Source organism: Seriola dumerili, unplaced genomic scaffold (assembly GCF_002260705.1).
Source record: "Seriola dumerili isolate Sdu_G_001 unplaced genomic scaffold, Sdu_1.0 BDQW01000011.1, whole genome shotgun sequence".
NCBI lineage: Eukaryota > Metazoa > Chordata > Actinopteri > Carangiformes > Carangidae > Seriola > Seriola dumerili.
In genome coordinates, this window is record NW_019174266.1 from 4,465,532 (window position 1) to 4,485,621 (window position 20,090).

The 20,090-nt window shown below is 40.3% G+C and overlaps 2 protein-coding genes across 2 annotated transcripts in view; both read left to right on the forward strand.

The window, feature by feature from the left end:
- The window catches only part of LOC111225030 (CD82 antigen-like), a 34,155-nt gene extending 23,891 nt beyond the window's left edge, over nt 1-10,264 (forward strand). The window contains exons 4-9 of the mRNA XM_022749777.1: nt 13-134; nt 2,055-2,129; nt 6,280-6,378; nt 7,143-7,316; nt 7,405-7,488; nt 8,976-10,264. Coding sequence (XP_022605498.1) covers nt 13-134; nt 2,055-2,129; nt 6,280-6,378; nt 7,143-7,316; nt 7,405-7,488; nt 8,976-9,053 — 632 coding nt within the window. The 3' untranslated portion in view covers nt 9,054-10,264. The remainder of the gene's footprint in view (nt 1-12; nt 135-2,054; nt 2,130-6,279; nt 6,379-7,142; nt 7,317-7,404; nt 7,489-8,975) is intronic.
- A 9,264-nt stretch (nt 10,265-19,528) lies between these two features.
- The window catches only part of LOC111223985 (tetraspanin-18-like), a 29,080-nt gene continuing 28,518 nt past the window's right edge, over nt 19,529-20,090 (forward strand). The window contains exon 1 of the mRNA XM_022748323.1: nt 19,529-19,718. The gene's annotated coding sequence lies outside the window, so the exon portion shown is untranslated. The remainder of the gene's footprint in view (nt 19,719-20,090) is intronic.

Sequence of the window (20,090 nt, forward strand, 5' to 3'; positions counted from 1 at the left end):
GTTTCTCCACAGATAACTCCACACCTGTGAAGGTGGCCTGCTACATCCTGATTGGAGTCGGGGCTTTCTCCATGCTCATGGGCTTCCTCGGCTGCTTGGGGGCCATTTATGAGATCCGCTGTCTGCTTGGCCTGGTGAGTGACGGTGCTGTGTGTTTGTATGGTAAGATCATGTCGACATGATGATGATGATGAATAACACAGGTGTGGTACAGCTGGAGGATTAACTGTGGAAATATAATAAGTTTGTCCTAAAGGACAGCTCTCTGTTTAACTTCATAACATGAAACGTTGAACTTATCCGGTGGGATTTAAAAGGTTTTCATCAGTCTGAGAGGTCAGAGCGTTCAATCACTGATGTTGGCATCAGTCGACGACGCAGCCTGAAAACAAAGGATAAAAATGTCAAAGATACGACTCGTAATATTAATCTGCTTCTAGTTCTAGTTTCTGCCTGTGCTGCAATACTCTTCATGTTTTAGAAAGGATGAAGAGCTTGTCCTCTACCACTGAATGCACTCTCCAGATGTGCCATAGTATTAACCTACATGTCTACAGTGTGTGTGTATATATATATATATATATATATATATATGCAGAAGCTTTCCAACAAAGCAGCAGATAGTTTTCAGTGTTGACCTGAAGCACAGTTTGTTTTTCATGCTGTGTCTCGTCGACTGTCAGTGGGAGATCAGTAGACGTGGTGTTGTTGTTGTTATGGATCAGTATTCAGGGGCAGAAGCTTCGATCCCCTTCAAGCCCCAACCTTGGCTTTGATCACACCAAAACTCATACTGAAACATCTAAGGTTTTATTCTATATATGTATATGAATAAAACATAACCAACAATGTGTTAGTCTGTCTCTTAACTCTTCTCTACTCTGTCTGTGTCTCAGCTCAGCGCCCATTGGCTCTTACTGAAGATGCAAAACTTTGAAAATTGCTCATAAATACATAATTTATCATTTATAATTTAAATACATTTTTTTTAAAAGGGCTATTTAATTTATTACTACAGCTGCTCACTGTATTTTTTATCAAACAAACAGGAGGAAATTGTGCATATCTTGGGCACTACTTTTAGAGGCGGACTAACCCAGATTTGGTGCTCTATTGAGTATTTGGGGCATTACACACACACACATTTGTGTGTGTGTGTAATGTAGGACTGATCCAAAATAAACAGCAGCGTGTTTATGACGGTGGGTTTCTGTGAAGTGTTGAGTAGTAATGAAGATGCTGTGACACCAGGATCTCTTCTGAGTTGATAAAGCAGAAGCAGAACCTGTAAATAACACAGCTGCTCCAGTTCAGAAACAAAACAAAACAGGAGTTAGATTAGAAGTGTTAATAACACAAGTGCCAGTATCCTCAAATCTCATATACTTAACATCATAATATTGTTGGGAACAAAAATGTACAGAATGAATAATGAGAAGTAACAGGATGGATTATGATAAGAGGCTTTGAACTCAAACTGTATACACACAGAGTAGAAATACAAGGTTCGGGGGCTTTTCCTGTCGGGTATTAACTGTAATTTAATAGATTTTGTGTAATTATATAAACAGAGGCGCAACGTCAGGAGAGGCAAACCAGGAAAATGTCTGGGGCGCCCAAGGGGAAAAGGGGCACGAATGGTCCCTCATATTGGGACATTTTGCAATGACAACTATAAATCCCCATAAAGACCGTATGCAGTGCACTGTTGCCCCAACCCCCCCCCCCTCCCCCGAGCGGGGCCCCTGATGATGTGTGTAGCTGTAGCGTCGACCCATTGCCTGCATGTAAGGCGTTTAGGGGACATCTGTAAATTGTAGGGGGCTTGGTTGGGCTACACTGAATGTACACATGAGCCAGTTACATGTTCATGGTGATGAAGGAACGCGTCACCCAGGGCAACAGTGTGGATCACTGATTTGTTTTTAATAGATTGTGGAAACAGTGGAGCTGGTGCGACGGGCCGATCACAGCAGCGCCGTCACTGATCCGACGTGTTTTAATCGTCTCCAGATGTTTTTTTTCATGTTTATCACCTGTTTGTTCCTCCTCAGTACTTCACCTGCCTCCTGCTGATCCTCATCGCTCAGATAGCAGCTGGAGCCCTCATCTACTTCCAGAAGGATGTGGTGAGTGACATCACTTCCTCTTCATCAGTCCCCCATCACATCTCTGTAACAATGTGCACACATGAGCATCATGGGAGTTTCCCCTCTTGTTAGTCTCAGTCAGACGCTCCATGAAGTGACTTCAACAACTGGAATGCGGAGGTTGGCAGCACACCTGTCAATGATGCACCGTCATCTTCTGATTGGTTGACGTGTCGTAACATGTGATCAATAACACAACAATGTTCTCTGGCTGTGATACAAGAACAACAAACGCTATGAATAGAACCTAATTCTACCCTTCACAACAAGTAAACCACTGTAACTGAGAACACACTGTCTGAGGAGGTGATGTGCTCCATGTGACACCAGGCTGACGGCGTTTGGTGTCACAGCGCCCCCTGGTGTTTAGTCTGAGGCCTTTCCCACAGAAAGTGTGAATTACTCAGAAAAATCTTCTTTTTTCAGTGTTTTTATTATCTTTAAATGTATATTTTATGCATTCTGGGTCAAGTATTGTGGCTTTCTAAACCTTAAACCAAATTGTTTGCATCTATTTTACTTTATTTTCTCGGTTTGTTTCAGTCCTAGGCTAAAAACTGCATTTCTATTTATCTCACTACAGTCTCCTGCTGCCTTCAGACATGGATGTATGACACATTTTTTTTTTTTTTTCTGAATGAGCAGGACAGTTTGAAAACAAAGGAGTATTTGACGCCAATAGTTACATTCGAGATTTATTGATCATTTTCATGTAGCGTTTATGTTCATCTAGGAAGAAAACATTTTATTTGAATTCTGAAGGTGTCTGATATAATAGTTCATTACAGAACTGATAATAAATAAATAAATACACACATAATAAATAAATACACACACACACACACAATGAAAATTACTTTATTATTTCCTTCATTTTACCAGGAAGTCCCATTAATACACACCACATATTAAAATACAGCTTAAAATATAAAATATATTTGACATATAAATGACATGACAGCATTTTCATCCCTGTGGCCTCTCAAGAAAAACAGCTTTTGAAAAGACCATGAACTTTATTTTTCTGAGCATTTAATACTATAGAATTTAACATTTAATACTACAGTGAAACAAACATTTACCGAAGGTTTCAGTCCAGTTGAACCGTGCTGATAACTTTACTGACTTCGGAGTAGTTTTCAAAAGCATCATAACGGATAAATAAGACAGGGAACTATCAGAGAAACCTTTGCAGTCTCTTCTCCCATTAAAGAGACGGGGATTTGTTCTGTGCGTGAGTCTCATTAAAACAGTGTGACGGGTTAAACTGTTAAGATAATGTAGTTTAAACTGTGTCCAGTACTTTAATGCAGAGAGGAGCTTCTGCGAGCGTCTCACACAGAAAGGCAGAACACTTCCTGTTGATGTTGGTATGTTCTTTCCAGTAATTAACCCCAATGTGAAACATCTGTGTTTCCTGCACATAAGACCTCATGCCTCCTTCACGCCATGTGAAAGTTGTTGTAATTACCAGTTTCTGACTTGAAAATAGTTTTCGCATCAGCATCAAAGTTTTTTTAATTACAATTGATTTTTCTAAAAGCTCCAATATAACTGACCCGGCTCTGAAGTTGCCAGTAAACTCAAACAAACATGGAGGCTGAGCGAGCTGGAGGAGACAAAGAACCAGGAAATAAAAACCAACAAGACTGTGAAAAACATCAAATGAAATTTTATTTATTTATTTATTTAAACCATCAGCATGAAATTAGCTTGTTCTCATCTGTGCACGTCTCCCTCTCACAGCCAGCACACACGCCCCGCCCATCCAGAAAACTCTCGGAAGCATTATGTTTTCGGGGTTGTCCGTCTGTCCGTCCGTCCCATTCTCTTGAGCGTGATATCTCGGTAACACCTTGAGGAAATTTGTTCACATTTGGCACAAACATTAACTGGGACTCAAGGATGATCTGATTGGATTTTGGTGGTCAAAGGTCAAGGTCGGTGTGACCACACAAAACACTTTTTAGACTCCACATAGCAATTCTGACAAAACATTCACACACATGGTTAATATTTTGTATGATTCTGGATAAACACGGATGTAACCTGAAACTAGTCGCAGAAGCAGACGAACTTGTTGATGCACTTTTTTTTTGTTGTGCCAAACTGTTTTTGTTAAAAGTCAAATTTTACTTGCTTGTGATTTTAAGGTTGCAGGAGCTGCAACTTTCATGTCACTCTCTCAACATACCATAAATACTACAGAGAACCCCCGGTCTATAAATCATAATCTCCAGACATAAAGGAACATGCTTGTTTGGGACAGACCCAACAAAAAAATCAGCGAAAATAAAAAGCAATACTATATTCGAAATATGTTTTGTCATATCACCTATATCCTCATCAGCTGTAGTAGTGCTTGTACCTCAGCTTTCAACAGAGTAACAGCACCTTTTAACTGAATGTAATGCAGCTCTTCATGTGTTCTCCACGTCTGGACTGTGACATCATTATGATAAGAAAAACCAGCGCTGTCGTTTCAGTGTTACACCGTAAACTGGTTTATGGGGGATGTGAACTAGGAGACGCACACCAGCTGGACACTGACACAGTTTATTTAACTCAGATTAACAACCATGTGGTCACTCACACACACACACACACACACACACACACACACACACACACACACACACACACACACACACACACACAGACACACGTCTCCAAACATAAAAGCATTTGGTGCATTTTTCTGAATTGCTCAATAAAAATAAAAATGAAAAACAGGTCAAAGTGCACAAAGATCTCACATTGATCCTGGCTCAGACGAACAGGAGTCTGAGTTCACATGTCCTCGCTGCTCCAGCTCAACAGAATGAAATGCGATTTTAAAAACAAAAAAACAAAAAAACAAAACCCCTCAGTTCTGCAGAATGCAGGAGTTGCAGACAGGTCTCTGTTTATTGTATCTGAACATTTGGTGGAAGCTATTGGACCATGTCTCAGCCTCTCTGCTCTCTGCCAAATACAGGTTCAAGGAAAACCTCCCTCCTCCTGCTCTGAGGGGAAAAAAACATCTATCTGGTTTTCAAATATGAAGAGCTGTGTTCACTGGAGACCTTGAATGTCTCAACATTCAGCTCTGAAGCTTGAAAGGTTTAACAACAATTACACACAGACTTCCTGCATCTGGTCTCCAGTGATTTGTATCAATTCAACCACTCGTGTGTGTGTGTGTGTGTGTGTGTGTGTGTGTGTATGTGTGTGTGTGTGAGAGAGTGTGTGACACATCTAAAAGCTCAGGTTTTCCAGCAGATTTTTGAGTTTGAGGTTTTTGTTAAAAGTTAAAGGAGACTTCTACCACATTTAAGTCTGTTCAGTAAATGTGAAGCTACAGCCTGCAGCTGGTTAGCTTAGCTTAGCTTAGCTTGGCACAAACACTGGCAGCAAGGGGACACAAGTTAGCCTTGCTCTGTCCAAATATGTCATTTTTACACATTGTTTTTTGTGCAGATTAAACAAACAAGATATAATGTGTTAACTGGTGAGTTTTTAGAGGCACATTTTGTTCACTTCGGACAGAGCCAGGCTAGCTGTTTCCCTCTGCTTCCATTCTTTATGCTAAGCTAGGCTAACTCTCCTCCTGATAAGTAGTATCATCTATCTATCTAACAAAATTTTAATTGATTTCCATTGTGCATAAGTGTTTTTGCAGTTTTTGTTTATTTATTATTTCTGTTTATTCACCACCAGATACTAATGAATGCGACAGACATTTGCTGCTAACGATACACAGCAGCACCACATTTGTTTGCCACAGATCAGACCGTTTTCCAACTCCAGCAGTTTCACCTGTTTTCCTCCAGACAGTGTCATTTCTTTTTGGTTTCCTCCTGTTTCCTTTGTTCGTTCCTGAGCTGCAGCTCTGTGATTAATGATTTGGTTTAATTCTGTCATGAAACATCTAACACACAACGCACCAATATCTTCACAAAGAAATGAAAAAGTAAGAAGAAAAGCAAAATTAAAAAAACACACATTCAATCTGACATGGAGCAGGCAGAAACAAACTATTAACAGCATATAACAAATGTAAAACATTTTTTTTGCATGTGTTTAATCATTTTTAACTCAAGCAGTCGCATATTTTGTTTTACCAACACCTGAACTTGTTTTCTTTCAGTTAAATGACGAGATGTCCAAGATCGTCACCAAGGTGCTGCACAACTACCCTGGGAACAACTCCACCACAGAGCAGGCCTGGGACTTCATCCAGAGGAATGTGAGTCAGAATCACTGATCTGAGATCAGACCCGGGCGCAGACTCAGATTTATCTGTTAAAATGCAAACTGCAGATACAGACATTGACATCACATCTCCCACTGAAATCTTCTTGTCAGTAAAATCTGTTTTGCAAAGTGGTTTTTGTCTGTAATTGGCTGCTAAAAGCTAATTTCCACTTTTCCCACTCCACTTAAAATTGTTTCCAAAACAAATGAACATGTTTGAATATTTCGCTGCTTGACTTTAATTCAAGATAAAGACATTTACTCGTAGGCAGTTTTTGAAACAATTTGTTTTGTACTGGAAAAGGACTGAACCATAAAAGTACAAGAGAACAAGACTTTTAGGATTTGATACCAGAGAAGAATGACATCATTTTTGCAGACCACACTGGAAGTTACTCATCTGGTTAGAGTTACAGTTGAATGCAAAAGTTTGGGTCAGTTTACATGATTATTGATTTTTGACATGAACAATTAAAATGATTTCCTTCTGTTAACTACAAAAATCAACAAAATGTGTAATTTGACCCAAACATTTACATACGACTGTAAAGGAACTGTCTGGGTTCCTACGTCAACACTCTGACTGAACCCGTGACTTCTGCCGAGGCGCGTTTGTTTCTGTCTGGAGAGCTGCTCCAGTCGGATCGAACATCCTTGAAAAGCAAATGTTCCTTGGCTGCCGGTGACGGCTCTTGTGATCTTATTCTGGTCTGTTTATTTTTCATTCACCACACTGCTGATGATCACTGTCTGCAGATGGAGTGCTGTGGCTGGAGCGGTCGTATGGACTGGAGCGGTAACATGGTCATCGTCAACAGCTCTCAGCTGCTGTTTCCCTGCTCCTGCCAGAACATCTCGCTCGCCACCGGAAACTTCTCTGACAGCGGCTTCTGTGAGGCTCAGACGCCCGACTGGCCCGTCTACGATGTGGTAAACAGTGTTTCCTGTCGCTCTCACCTGTTTACTCTCCCCCACCTGTATGTTCTTCCTTCATTTGCTCTACTTGTGTTTTAATCAGGGCTGTGCTGCCAGCGTGGAGAGCTGGCTCCTTACCAACATCGGGATGGTGCTGGGAATCAGCCTCGGAGTGGCTCTCATTAAGGTACAGCAGCTTTATCATTCATTAACGTGGTGCTTCTGTCGTAACTGTGGTAAATTACATTAAAAGGTCCCGTATTTTACACTTCCCCAGTGTTTTATTTGAAGTGTTGACCCATGAGAAGATATATTTGTGGTTTTAAGAACCAAAAACCATCTCAATGTAGTTTTACATCTCCTCTCAGGCTTCTCTCTGGAGCTCTAGCAACAGGTCAGTGAGCCAATCAGTGGGCGGGGCTTGGGGCATGGCTCAGGGCAGTCACTGCTTTGTTGTGACATCACAAAGTTACAGTCAAGTCCCGACGGCTCATTTTAAGGCTCAGTTTCAGTTTTCATTTCTCTGAGCACTTTGATACTCCCACAGTATTAATATAAAACTTAGACCTGCTTTATAATCAAAAGAGACATGGACATCTACCTTTATATAATATGGGACCTTTAAAGTCATAGTTAGAGCACATTTAGCGTCTGTAATGTGATACGTTTCCAAGTGACAGTGAAAACTTGGGCAAGAAATTTCAAGAGGAATTTCATGAAAGATTCAGGAATTTGATTTAATCACTTAAAGTCTGCAGAGAACCACAGATCAGGAGGTGGAGAAAATAAAGTTAAAGAGAAATTTCAGTGCTCAAAGTGCTTTACTTTGTTGATTTATGTTTTTGAGTTTTAAACCAAACATTGTCAGAACAGTTTACACAGAGGCTCAGGATGAGAGTTGTAAAATCCACTCTAAAATGTGTTTCTTTCAGCTGTGAAATCGTGGTTTCATGTTGGACTCATTTAAACTTTAACAGCGATGTCAGATCTGCCTTCTACCATCTTAAAAACATATCAAGGATCAGAGGATTCATGTGCAGGCAGGACTCAGAGAAACTGATCCCTGCTTTCATTTCCAGCAGGTCAGATTACTGTGACGGTCTTCTCCCCCGTCGCCAGAAAAAAAAACATGCAGACGACTCATTCGAGCTCCGGTCTCCTCCGGTCTCTGCACCGGCCTCCACTGTGTCAGGGAGGACAGTTCAAACTCACTGCTGCTCGTCTATAAATCTATGAGTGCCTGAAGATCAAAATACATCTGACTGTCTTTTACATTTGAAGCCTCTGAGCCTCTCAGGTCATCAGGTAGAGGTCTGCTAACTGTTCCCACAGTGCTAACTACACATGGAGAAACAGTGTTATTAGTTATTGTGCACCACGGAGCTGCAACAATCTTCCAGACATAGTATCTGCAGGACTTGAAAAGTCTTAAATTTCATTTTTACATCCTGAATATTTTTTTTAACTTTTCGTAGGAAGCTCATCGACTCACAATGTGTCAGTTTTAGCAGAAATGTATTATTATTTTCTAATTTATTAATCTGTCCATCAATTTGTGGGTCCCGGCGTGGACAGATGATCAGAGAACGGGCCCCTGACAGCGTCGTTTGCAGTTGTTTAGTGTCTCTTTAGTGTCTCTGTGATCATTTTGCATCTTGCTCTTTTGTTTTACAGCTGCTGGGGATGATCCTGTCCATCTGCCTGTGCAGGAACATCCACACAGAGGATTACACCAAAGTGCCAAAGTACTAAAGCTCGATGGAGGCAGTTACAAGGTTGAACTGCAGATGCACAGAAAGAAAGAGGGAGTAAAAAATAATGAATTTTCCAGCCTATATCTGGTGAAACGTTGTGTCCAAATGTAAAAATAATGTGTTTTTGCTTTATATTTTGTTGGATTTTTCTTCTTTTGAGGCACTTCCATCTTTGTTTTGTCAGTCCAGTTTCTTTGGAGCACTTTAGAGACTTTTCTAGTTGTGAACTTTGGATCAGAGAATGATGCTGAGATGTGAGAGGATCAGAGGAACTTAAAGTAAGAAGTGATGGATGATGAGAAAGTGAAGCGTGAGGTACATGTTCCTGCCCTGCCCGTACACGTTCTCAGGCTCAGATTAGTTTCCATATTTTCTGTTTCTCTGTAAATTATCGCTTCCTGGTTTTTGATTCCCTAAAAAATCTGAAGAGAAATCACGTTTGTTGTCTGTAAAGACTGAAACAAAGCTAAGTTGGTTTTTTTTTTAGATTCTGCATGACATCTGATTTGGACAACTGGAAAATCCACCTCGTGGTGTGTTGTTTCTTTTTGTTTTTTATTTTAATACACCAGCGTTTTGAGTTTTTGTGAAATGTTTTTAGTACTTTGTATATAATTTTAGTCATTATTTGTGTGACTTTGAATCCAAAAAAACAAAAATGCTGCCAGTTCTTTAGCAGCTGGTTTCTCCCTGAATTTTTTTTTAAAGTTGGTTGTTTTCTTTTTCATGTTTTCTTAATTTTTGAATTGTCAGGATTTTGTTCTGGAAATAATAGAAATAATGAGATACTAAAGAGGAACATTTATGATAATTGTTTTCTGAAAGTGTCACTCTCAGTTTACAACTGTCTTCTGACAAGCAAACATAAGACTTTTCTTTTTTCTTTTTTCTTTTTTCTTTTTTCTTTTAAAGCTTTAAGTTCATAGCCCATATTCTACCGACCATAACCTGAAGAGTGAACTGTTTATTTTTAACCACTTTTGAAGGATGTGATAAGTTGAAATTTACACAACAGATTATTTTGGAGCAGAGGAAATATTTTGGAGGAAATTTGTTTATACAGAAAAATCATTTGAACTTCATTTATATACAATTTTAACATTCAGCCCAGATGTTGTTGTTGTTTTTATAATGTACAAATCCACTCTCCTGTTTTCTGTTTATGTACAGTCTGTATGAAAAACATTCCATTAACCTTATAAAAAAAAAGAGAGAGAGAGGGTACGTCTGTTTATAACTAGATGGACTTATGGTACTGTAGCTAGCTGGATTAGTATGTGTGTACTCACAACATTCATTCATTCTATTTCATTTTGCCAATAAACTGATTACAGAAGTTTGTTGTTTGGTTTAAATCCATCCTCTGAAACAAGCAGTCACTTCCTGTGTTCAACCTGCACAAGCTGCACCACTTAATCTTTTTATATTAAAGGGGGTATTTGTGCTTTTTTTCCCCCTGCTGCCGAACATGTTTCCTGAGCAGGTGGTGGTGGCTGTCGCTTGAGAAAAGCTTCATCGCGTTTAAAAGACAAGAGGTTATAATACGCCCTCTGAGCACCGCGACATCTTCAGTGCAGATTGAAGCCTACAATGAGTCGCTATCAGAAAGTGACACGATGTGCGGAGGCTAGCTGGCTAGCATGCTAACTTCAGTGGAAGAAAAGATGTGATGGAGACAAGAGCTAACATTGGTGTTGCCTTCCACCGCTGGAGACAGCTGTTGGTGACTAAAGGAATGAAGATTGATGCTGAACGCTCAACGTTTCTTCTAGACATGTAAGTAATCAACTGTTAATGCTAACGTTGGCTATCTAGCAATAGAAATACTTAGAAATAGCTCCTTTCACAAAGGGTCAAATAAAATGTAAAGCGAAACCACAGAGAATTATCACCCGGCTCTGCAGTAACCCACAGCGCTATAGAGCTTTTTAGCCTCTTTAAGCTCATTGTTTTGGTTTTACAGCCACAACTTCATTGTATTTATTCACTCACTCAGCTATCATCAGCATTGTTTCTAGCAGCAACTTAACTTTCCTCCACCTGCTCAGCAAATGAATGTTGCTCTGTATTTGCTGCATGTACGAAAAAGGCAAATTCTTGTATGCCCCCAAGTGAAAGTCCAGGACCTGCAGTTTTAGAAATGTCTTTGAGTTTAGTTGGATTAAAAGAATAAAAATTAAAAACATGCACACAAACACACATTAGCTATAACACAAACAAACAAAAAAGAAACTACAGCTGAAACATTAATTGCCTGCAAGTGGCAGAACGCCAGCAGCTGTAACTTGCCTGATGGAGCTGAAACTGTTGACTCTGCAGCTGCTGAGTCTCACAGCAGTGTGTCCACAAATATTTTTACTTTTGGTATTTTTTATTATTTTGAAGTACTGTACATGAACTGTTTCATTCAGACTCTGCTAGTGTTTACTGTGCTGCACACTGTGCTATATTAAGCTTCACACTCTTAAAATTGACCCATGGTGATACCATTAAGTATCACTGTTTGCATTAGCACAACAGCAGCTTGTTTTTTAGAGATGTAGAGAGTTTCTCACAAAAATAATGTGATAATAACATAATAACTTCATATCCAGTATTAATTCCAGTAATCATTTTTTAAGATAACATGAGCAAGACGGGTTTAAAGCACATTTAATTTCCATGATGTAATCTTCCGATGAAGACCATGTGTTATGATCAAAAGCTCCAACAGAACCTGAGGCGATGTTGTCAAATTAATTATCAAATACACAATGAATACAGAGCAGAGCAACAGTATAAAGCTGCAGGCAGCCTGCACACAGTCTGTAGTTCCTGCTCAAACCACTGGAGGGCGATGTGACTCTATTTAAGAACCTGCTTTTATTCTGAAAGTGTCCAAAGAAACAAGTAATAGAGAGAAGAGACAAACTGATAAAGAACTGAACTACACTTGTGTCTGTTGGAGCATTAATGAGTAAAAACTGCTGTCTATTTGAATATTTGGAGATTTTGTTTTTCAAACTTGTTTATAGTTTTATAGTTGTATTATATGACATTCACAAAAAATATATATAACATATTATAATATTGTATACTATATATTATAATGTATTAATATAATGCTTTTTTGCACAATGTAACAGAGAGAAACGGGTCAGATATTAACATATAAAACTTTTATATGAACATTCATAATGAATTAAATTCTCAGATTAATTTCATTGTGTAAATAAAAAACATAATCTATTCTGTAAATTCAGGGCTCAGGTGTTCGAGCGGTAATGAATGCAGCTTCTTCATAAGAAGACTCTATCACACACATAACAGTGACATGCTGAGCTACCTTCATCACACTCACACATCCTCAGCCTCAGAGGCAGAGGGACTCTCCCTCACCTGTCCAACACACACATTCAACTGCCGCCTCAAAGCGAAGCAAAGTGTTCATGCAGTGTCCTCCACACAAACGCACAACAGTCCAACAGTTTTCATCAGCCCCCCCACCACCCTTACTATAGAACATCCAGACTGAAAAAGACACAAAACGACGGCAAACAACACAAAGAGACGCAATTATGGTCATTTTTCATCTCTTTGTGGTCATTTTGTGTCTGTTTCTGTTTTATTTTGCATCTCTTTTAAAGCCTTTTGTGAGTCTTTTTCATAGATTTGATTCTCTTTGCGGTGACTTTTCACGTCTTTAAGGTAATTTTGAGTCTGTTTTTGTTTGTTGTATATATATTTTTAGACCCTTTTTGTGTATCTTTGTGGTCATTTTGTGTCTTTTCTCTGAGCTCTGTGACTTTCAAACAAGAACTATTAACAGCCACTTCTCTTACAGAGGCTGTGAGTTGCGGCCCCCTGACCTCTTGGCCCCTGGGCCTGAGCTCTGTAGGTTTGTTCAGTAATCCATATGTGGCTGCAGTCAGAATATGAATAAATGCCAGTGAGTGCCAGTAGAGCCATAAAGTGAATCTGTGTGTATGACCCAGAGTTGTCATGGTCAGTGTGTTGTCAGTAGCGTGTTGATTGATTATTGGTCGGCTGATCCTAATGTGGTTTCTTCTCTGTAACGTGTGAAAACCTGCTGCTGAGGAAATGACTAAATAAAGTTACTGTACATGAGTGTGTTCAGCTCATGGTCCAAAAACACACACAGTCACATCAGACATCTTTCATCACAGACATGTGAGAAACAACAGCTGACAGGAAACAGGCAAGACATTTTGGCTTTGTGTGTGTGAGTGTGTGTGTGTGTGTGTGTATGTGAACGTCTGCTCACTCGCATTTACACACACACTCACTCCACAATCCAGACCAGTGAGATCATCATCAGCCATGTTGAGCGTAATGTAATTTCACCTCACAATGAGGAGCGTTGAGCGCAGAGAGAGGAAGTCATTAGTGATACTGATGGAGTCTGTGTGGGGTCGTCGTCTCATTGATAACGGCTGCTGAGGAAGTTGAAGAGGTTAAAACGGTGTGAAGACTTTTCTGATGGTTGAAAATATTCAGAGCTCAAACCCATTGTGTTCTTTTCTTCCTGATACTGTTTGAGACACGGCACCTGAACTGAAGTCTTGCTGAAAATTGCCTTACTCTCGCTTGTTTCGCGGTACAGCACTGAGTACAGTTCTATTTATTATGCAATATGTGTAGATGGTGATCACTGAAACCCTACACCCTGCACCCCGTCAAAGCATACAACTGTTAGTGAATTTCATCTGAATTTAAACAGGTTTACAGCCACGCCGACAGCTCTGCAGCAGTGCTTTGTTGTACAGCTGAGGCTGATGGGAATGTCAGTAATTTTGGCGCTAGGGGAAAAGTTACCAAGGAGTCTTCAAAGTTATACGGTTCTTCCTGAGGGGAACATGAATGAACATGAGCTTCAGGTGGTGACGGTGGATTGCGAAGTGGCTGAAATGAGGGTGGCTGGGCTCAGACTTTGAGATAGGGTAAGGACTTCTGACGTCTGGAGAGATTTCCCTAAAAATTGCAAATGTGAACCTCACTGTGGCTCTAGAGGAAAAGTCGGAAGATCACCAAAGTCATTTGGATTCATCATCTGAGCACCGTGAACATCTGTCAAGTTTCATGACAATGCATCCAGTGGTTGTTGAGATGTGTCAGTCTGCGCCAAAATGGTGGACTGAACAACCAACACCAAACTCTCAAGAATCAAACAGCCTCAGGGAATTTACTTCTTCTGAACCGCGCAGATTTACCGATCACACCTGTCTGAATCTCCTGAAAGATATTTCCCCCAGAGAGGGTTAATGTAAAATCTTGACCAACATTAGGAATAGCTAAATCTATATAATTCCATATCAAGACTGTTACAATAAAAAGAGTATTTTCTCTTTAAATCGTGACCTTCAGTAGAAATATCTTCCTTGTTTCAATCTTAGCAAGTTGTTTGTGCCAGAAATTAATGAAAAACTGTGAGGCTGCTGTTGTTCGTGTAGGTTGTGTTTTGATAGACCGGCTCTTGAAATGCTGCATGAGTCATTTTTTCAGTCCTCTGGGTTTTAAGCTCGACACTCGCAGCTCCTGGTTTCTCCTCATGTACAGGAAGGCAATGTAGCATGGAAGACCTCACTGGAGTTATTGACATAGCTGTAAATGTCCACAAGGTCTCCCAGGTGTCTGTCCCAACAGCAGGGAGAGTGTTTGTTATTCTGTATGTGCGGAGACCCAGGAGTCTTCCTCCTTCACCTATCCCTCTTCCTCCTCCTCCTCCTCCTCCTCCTCCTCCAGTATCAATGTTCACTACAAGAGAATTTATTTTGTATTTGAGAGCGAAGGTTTGAGATTCTGTGTTTTTGCCCAACAACATATTTAATTTAATTCCTCACATCTGGAGTGAAATGTTGCAAAAAGCTCAATTTGTCACTGAAGTGGTGACTAATGTCTGTGTGTTTTAACCTGTTTAATCCCATCGGCCACAACAGTGACCATGAAAAATGTTGTAGCGATAATGGACAAGGCAGAGTTTGGAGTTCAGCCAGATAAAATAAAATATTTTCACTTATAAAACTCTAAAACAGATTGTTCTATAAAAGCATTTCCAGCAAATACTGAAAAAATAAATTGTCTCAATGAAATTTGTGCAGTGTCACATGTTTAGTGTGAATTGTCACATGACCAGAGCTGTTTACTTCCTGGTTGCACCATGAGAAGAGGATGGCTGCATTAAAGCGCCCAAACAAAGGACGAGTAAAGTGTGTTAACATAAAGATTATTGGCACACGTCATCTTTAAGGTGTCTGGTGTCGGTATTATTAACATATATTAATTAAACATTTGCAGAAAATTACAATACACATTACGGTACAAATTTTAGTTTTACTCTAGTATTATTTTGAAGCTCGGTCTCATTTCACACTCGGACTCAATTGTGTAAATAAACAGCCAATCATCAGCATTATTAGATCTTGGTCCAAGCGTGCTGCATGCTGATTGGCTCACTCACGCTTATGAGATTGACTCATTTACGAGGCATTTTTCCATCCTTGATAGCATCAAACCAATTAATCTGCCGTCATGATATTATCATACTGTGTGTGTATTAGCATGATATCTATTTCTTTTTTTCTTTATAGTTTATCGTTATAGTCAAAATTATATTGTGACAGTTCCAAGGTGGAAATACTCACTCATGGTGTTGACTGATTATTTCACTCATATTTCTTGTATTATATGAAAAAACATGATTTGGACATGTTGACAAGGGTAAACACTTGATCTTCATCAGAGGGGATCTTTAATATTATCTTTTTGAGCATGTTAAAAATGCTTCTTTCTTACTCAAGGGTTCAAATGCCATTGAACACTTTGTTTTCTCCACACATCAACATCAGTGCGAGGCTTCCAGCGCTCTTTCAATCACAACAGCTCACTCAGACACAAATCTACCCCCTGCTTGCGCCGAGCCCCAGCAGGCGACCCGTCTTTTCCCAAAGTCCTTCATGCTTGCAAGTCCTCCGGAGGCCTGTCAGGGTTCATACATCAGGCACCTGCAGCGGGGATCGCTGTGCCCATCACATGTGACAGGGGAGCACGCTGTGGTAATGGACAGAGACAGAGCACACACCGGCTTAACTCACAATTCACTGCTCCACGTCGCTCCAAACAAAAAGACACGGAGGTGGTTTTTTTTGTATCTCCTAAATGTCTTTCTTCAGCTGACAGGACACAGCAAGATGCTCAATTTCACTGGTGGTGGACGGGTGATTTGAGGCAGACAAGCTGTCACTCTGGATGGCAGATGATGCTCTGGGTGGTGAAATCAGAAGGAAAAAGGAGTCATTTGTATGCAGGGTGTCTTTTGTTTCATTTCTGAGGCACGGTTGAATGTTTTTATCTGCGTGGTCTAACGTGGCTGCTCTCTAAACACAAATAGCTGCTTTGTCTGAGAGTGCCTCTGTGTATTAACCATACTGTTTTATGGCCTTGACACAATTTTCACATAAAGACTCTTTCTGCCACAATAAATATTCAACACTTCATCATTTTGGAGTTTGATTGCAGTTTCTGTTTTATATTTGTTTGAAAGACGAGGTGTTCCAGTTTATTATCCACCACAATAGTAGATGCAAAATTAAACAATAATATGGATTTTCATAGGAATGTTCATTTTCTCATTAAAGAAAGTTGAAAAAGTACCAGTCTGTAAATATAAATAATAATAATAATAATAATAATAATAATAATAATAATAATAAATAATAATAAAGGAGAGAAGTTGATTATGACTCCAAATGTGCTCTTTGTATTTAATATATATTTTTTATTTTTCTCCAGTTTGGGTTTATCAGAACAAGATGTGAACTCAACATTGACACATTATCACTGTATAAAGTTAATATGGTGAATGTGTCAGTAAACGGTGACATGAGCTTTTCATTTGCATTTGACCTAATAGCAGAAAGTGATCATCTGAAAAGCACGGATGGATTATGAGAAAATGGGCCCCTGGGTTCAGACTGGGCCCACCCCACTTACTGTACATTGGACTCCAGACTGGAAGAGTCTAGCGTCCAATTCATGTCCTACAGTCTGTCTCAGAGTCTCTCTGGTCATTTTCTGTTTCTTTGTGTTTGATTTGTCTCCCTGCAGTTGTTTTGCGTCTTTGGTCAAGTTGTATAACTTTGTGGTAATTTTGCATCTCTTAACTCTTTTTTTTTTGTCTCTTAACTTCATACAGAGTTTCTGGGCCGGTGCCTCGTAGGCCTTTGGTAATCCATCAATGCTGAAGAGTCATTTCTGAATGTATGTGATGCTCAGTAAAGTTTTGTCACTGTTTCTTTTGTAATGATTTTAGAACAAAACGCCTATGAGAAGAAGCGGCTGCAGCCTTTTGTGCTCCTGGACAAAACACAATCTGAGATAAGTCCCGGTGATGAGTTATGGTTTCCCTGCTGTGACTGGCTCTCTCGCCCACTGTGAGAGTGGCATGTCTGCTGCATTATTTAAAAATCACCCTCCCAGTCTCAGCCTTCAAACCGCTGCAGGTCCCCTCTTCTCTGAGAGCAGAAAACAAAACTGTTAATCTGTGTTTGTGGACACGCAGCAGAGCGAGGGTGCACATTCCACACAACTGAAAATGCGGATGTCAGTCGGACCACCCATGGAGAAGGTGGTGAGCGGAGGTTTCACTCGTCTTCATCGCTGTTCCTGATTGTGCTGAACAGACTCGTGCTCCCCGGTGTCTTCGACATATTCTGCCAGATGGTGCTCCTCTGTCAGTGGAGGGAACAGAGGTGCACTGTTCACAGTTTAGCAGCCTGAGGATGACGCTGCTTCTCTGCCATTACACAGAGCTGTGTGGGTTGTATTCCTAAACCCCTTCACACAAAAAGCTGGGCTGTTAAAATATGAGGCCTTTTTTTAAAAGAACCTTTTATATTCACAAAGCAAAGAAATAAATAAATCAGGCATTTCATAGCTGTAGCTCCACAGCTCAACACAGACTTTATGACTTTATGACTTGCAAATGTAGTCTCCAACATACTGAACATAAACTGCTGGCGCCACATTACAAGTTAAAAGCGATCCAAACAAACTGAACTAAACTGTGTGGAGCGGCTCCATGAAAATATCTACTGATCGAGCAGGAGTAGGTCACCTTGCCCAGAGGCATCGTGGCTACGCTGGCCCATCAACTGCATCTGCAGCAGTCAATTAGAATGAACCCAGTGTCAGTGAAAACACAGAGCTGCGCGAGTGGAGGGAAGACTCGATCCTTTTTATCTCTGTCCTCATTTTATATTCTTTAGTTGTTTCATGCAGCGTGCGAGTGATGGCTTCCCACGTTTAGCTGCAGCATATTAGCATAGTTTTCTGAGTAGAGAACAAATTCGAGATCAGAGATGTGAAGGGCAAACTGTGCATGGATTCTTTAGCGGTTAATTTGCCAGTTTTAATGTTTCTGATATGACACTTCAACAGTATTACTGGGTTTATGAACTACAAAGGCTCATAAAACATGAAAATACTGAGCGGCTATTTCACATAAAAAATTCATAACAGCTGCCCTGCTCACCCACACAGGTGTTTTCAGATATTCTGGTTGAGAACCTCTGCTCAGGTTAGAGTTTGGCACAGCTTTGTTAGGAGTTACATAAGGTCACCTGACTTCATGTATTAATTGTTCCGCTCCAAAACTCCACCAACACAGTCTCACTTTGAACCTGCGAAGTGTGGTTTACACTTTGTTTCAGCTCCACTAAACACAACACGGCACTTACGCTGATCTAAACTGACGGTCTGAGCAGCAAGTAAACAAAGCAGTATGTGTACCAACCACCAGTGTTGTAGTCGAGTCCTAAACCGTGAGCCCGAGTCAAGCCTCAAGTGATCCAGGTGATCAGGTCCAAGCCCAAGTCTGAGTTGCGTCCCCATTACCTGAGTCCGAGTTGGACAGTCTGACAGTCCTCCTCTCCAACTTCTGAGTCTGAATGCAGTCAGTGCTCGAGTCCAAGTCCAAGTCATCAATGCTCGAGTCCAAGTCCAAGTCATCAGTGCCCAAGTCCAAGTCATCAGTGCTCAAGACATGAGTCCGAGTCTGTGACTTGAGGACTACAACACTGGTACCAATGTTTTAGTAAACACTTCAAACAAACCTTAATTCAGGCACCAAAAACCCATTGAAAATCCCACAGAGGAGGGAACCGGAAGTGCTAAAATGCTAGCCAACTTCCGGGTTTTAGAACTCATTCAACTGCGCTCTGTTATTAATATCAGCAAAGTTACGAATGTGATTTCAGTGAGGTTTTATTACTTTTTATTTCTCTATAAATTAATTTTCTTACATGCTCACGTTCTGTAAACAAACTTTGATGTGTAGAAAGATGTGCAGCTCGTAGTAGATACACGGAGAATGTGACGAGTCACACACTTCCGGCTGTGCTTTTATTCTGAAACGAGGACATCGTGTCACCTGTAGTGAGTAAACCTGTGTTTAACTTGACAGCGGCTCATCTGGGAGCGAAACGTCTCCAACAGTCCACATCGAGGAACGAGCAGAAGTCGTCCGGCTGCCGTTGAGCTGAGCTGCTGAAGGCGTTAATGTCGGTGTGAGAGTTTGTCGGATTTATTAGTTTGTCCGGAGACGCTCGACTTCACTTCAACAACAGATAAAAGACACGTTTCGGACACAGAAGCTTATTCCTCAGCGGTAAGTTACAGCGGTTTATATTTACAGCAGCGACTCTCTAATAACAGCGTTCAGGTTGTAGCCTGCAGAGGTCTGTCATTAAACACTTAGTTTAACTCTCTTCTGAAACGATGTTTACTTAGTTAAAGATTTGAACCACGTTTTAACGACAAAACCGACAGTTCAGTTTAAAGATTTGTGACTGTTAAAATTCAACACTTGGTTTGAAATAATGTTAGGGAGCAGGTAAAATACCACAACATTCATTAGAGACTATAAAATGAATTAAGCATGTGAACAAAGTGCATATTAATGGCAGCGATTAGACAGGCAACTGCAGCATCTTTTGTTAAAGGGTGGATGAAGTTTATTTTGAACCTTGTGGCTGTGAAA